At 41.7% G+C, this 2958-nt stretch overlaps 1 protein-coding gene across 1 annotated transcript; it reads right to left on the bottom strand.

Moving 5' to 3' along the window:
- Nucleotides 1-1198: 1198 nt before the first annotated feature.
- On the bottom strand, nt 1199-1646 carry LOC118711241 (40S ribosomal protein S25-like). The gene is given in 2 exon segments (XM_036424277.2): nt 1199-1391; nt 1393-1646. Coding segments are annotated over 2 exon segments (366 nt in total). The 5' UTR covers nt 1617-1646; the 3' UTR covers nt 1199-1249.
- Between the last annotated feature and the right edge of the window lie 1312 nt (nt 1647-2958).

Below are 2958 nucleotides of genomic sequence, written 5' to 3'. Positions count from 1 at the left end.
TTGGTGTTTGTGTGCTCAGGATCCTGGACACTTTCATGTCCATGGTCAGGATCCATGTCTTTGTGGGCAGGCCGCCCTCGGTCGCCAAGGCTGGAAGCATCTGAATTTCCATTCCACTAGGTTCAGACTTTGACCAATCACTAATGGGTATGGGTTAAAGTTGTAACTAGAGTTTAAATGTCTAAGAGAATTTAATGAATTTTAGGAATTTCTTTCTACGCTGGAGAGTCCTTCTTGGGCAGTCAAAGCTCACTACAATTTAAATAAAAGAAATATTGAATGAATAAACTTCAGGCTTACCTTCATGTTTATCAGTAACTGTAGCTAAATCTTTATTGTAAACGTGAGTTATGAAATGTATTCAGCAAGAAATGTAAAATGCTCAAGTCAACATCAAAATGTCAACTTCGAACTGAAAATTAGAAACACTCATAAATTATCCCAGATACTAATTTACCAAACTAGACAACTAATTACAATTATGCTCATCAATGCATATAAAATAATCAGTTCAACAACAAAAAAAATGAATGCATAAAAAGGTGCATCAATAATTACACATGTAGGATATCATTACACCTCCATTTTGGTAATCATCCGAGGTAAATGCAATTTTAAAATTTGGACTTTTACCTTGAGGTGACATAAATGTTGTTTATCTGAGTACATTTTCAGGTGTGTCTGTTTTTCTAAGTGCAGAAAATATCATTCTCGGTGAAGAAAATAAAGACAGAATTCAGAAAATGAATGCAGGTGGTATCTATTTTTCTACGCTAACAGGTAGTGGAAATGTCTGCATTTCTCTATAGATATAAAACAGAATAAAATAGTGTTTTAAGAGACACATGTTGTTGACAAGAACTTAGGTCTTAAATGCTTATCGTTGGTAAATTAGTTTTACTGTCTGTTTATGATGAAAACCTTCTCATTATTTTAGTCAGAACTGCTTTCTATTTAATCTTTGATTCTGTCACAAAGTTGGGGGTGGGATATAAACATTTTTATAGATTTCTTTCTCTAGGGTGGCAAAGGAAAATAATTACAGGGGAAAAACATTGAAGGTGCAAATGTAACTCTGTTTAGATTACTTTATGGCTATATTATTCAGTAATTTAAAAAATATTAAAACCTTAAGCATTCAAGATTTTCCCCCAGTACATCAGTCGTTGTCTCTCCCCCCCCCCCCCCCCCCCCCCCCGACTTAATAAAGGTTTATTTTTCAAAATGTACAGCCGGTGAGATCTATTGTTCATGCATCTTCTCCAGCAGCTGGGGAGTCCCCACCTTTGGTGTTTCTGGTGTAAATCACTTGAGTTCTGTGCTTTGAGACTAGTTTAATAAATCCTTTACTAAGGAGCTCCTGAAGAGCTGACCTGGCCAAGGAGCCTCTCGGAGACTGCAGCGAGGGCTATAAGCTAGTAGTTGGGAACTTCCTTACAGAGCTTGTGATACGTGGCTTTGTCAAACAAGACCATACTATTGAGCTTGTCCCAAACTCTGCCTTTGGACCCCTTCTTCTTTTTGGCCTTGTCCCCCGACTTGTTCATGGGGTCTTTGTCTTTCTTGGCGGACTTTCCAGCATCTTTCTTCTTCTTGTTGTCCTTGGATGGCATCATGGCACTTGGAGAGCAGGGATGCACTGCCTTGCCAAGATGTTGGTCCAAGAGAGTACATCAGTTTTGAAGCAAAGCATGGGAACAGATTTTTATTCACACGCCTCCCATAAAACCATGCATGTTGTATGTGTTAATTTTTTTTCTCTCTGAATAAGGGTTGGGGAAGATGAGGAGAAAAGGGAACTCTCATTTACTGTTGGTGGGATTGTAAATTTGTGCAGCCACTGGAAAAATAGTATGGAGGTTCCTCAAAAATTAAAAATACAACTACCATATGACCCAGCAATTCTATTCCGAAGTATTTATCTGAACAAATTAAAAAAGATATATGCACCCCTATGTTTATTGTAGCATTGTTTATAGTAGCCAACTAATGGAAGCAACCCAAGTGGCCATCAACAGGCAAGTGGATAAAGAAGATGTGCCAGTTACAAAATACATATATACAATGGAATATTACTTAACCATATCCTACCTAATAAAAGCGTAACATGCAAATTAACCACCACTCAACTACACCAACAAGCCATGCCCACCAGCCAATCAGGAGAGAGTATGCAAATTAACCCAACCAATATGGCCACAGCCATGGAGTGAGCAGGAGGCTCGGGTTTCCCCAGCAATGGAGGAAACAAAGCTTTCCACACACCCTGGCAGGCCAAGGCCTCCACTCAAGGCTACAAAGTTTCAATTATAGAAGATAAATAAATCCCAACAAAAATGGCAGCAGCCACGGAGCTGGAGAGAGCAGGAGGCTTGAGTTGCCTCTGGCAATGGAGGAAGGAAGTCAAGCTTCCCCAGCCCTGGCCTGTCTTGGCCTCTGCTTAAGGCTACAAAGTTTCAATTATAGAAGATGAATAAATCCCAGATACCAGGGCCTCCACTTGGGTTTCCAAGGGGCATGGTCAGTGTGCAAACCACCACAGGCCCCTTGCCCAAGGCCGCCCCATGCCCCAAGGGAACCCCTAACCTGATTCAGGACACCCTTCAGGGCAAACCAGCTGGCCCCACCCATGCACCAGCCCTCTCTGCTATCTAATAAAAGAGTAATATGCAAATTGACCATCACTCTAACACACAAGATGGCTGCCCCCATGTGGTCAAAGATCCTGCCCCCATGTGGACACAAGATGGCCTCCATAAGATGGCCAGGAGGGAAGGGAGGTTGGGAGGGATCAGGCCTGTGAGGGAGGGCAGTTGGGGTCAATTAAGCCTGCAGGGGAGTACTGATAGCTTAGTGGGTACTGATAGCTTTGAAATATTGACTCTTAGAATTTTTGAATATAAAACAAAGCCTTTTGGGAGAGGCCAGGCCCGGAGCAGCTGGGTCGGGTGTGGCCAG

Source organism: Pipistrellus kuhlii, unplaced genomic scaffold (genome assembly GCF_014108245.1).
Source record: "Pipistrellus kuhlii isolate mPipKuh1 unplaced genomic scaffold, mPipKuh1.p scaffold_m20_p_10, whole genome shotgun sequence".
Lineage (NCBI taxonomy): Eukaryota > Metazoa > Chordata > Mammalia > Chiroptera > Vespertilionidae > Pipistrellus > Pipistrellus kuhlii.
The sequence above is the reverse complement of the archived record's forward strand: the minus strand, read 5'-3'. Positions and strand labels throughout refer to the sequence as shown.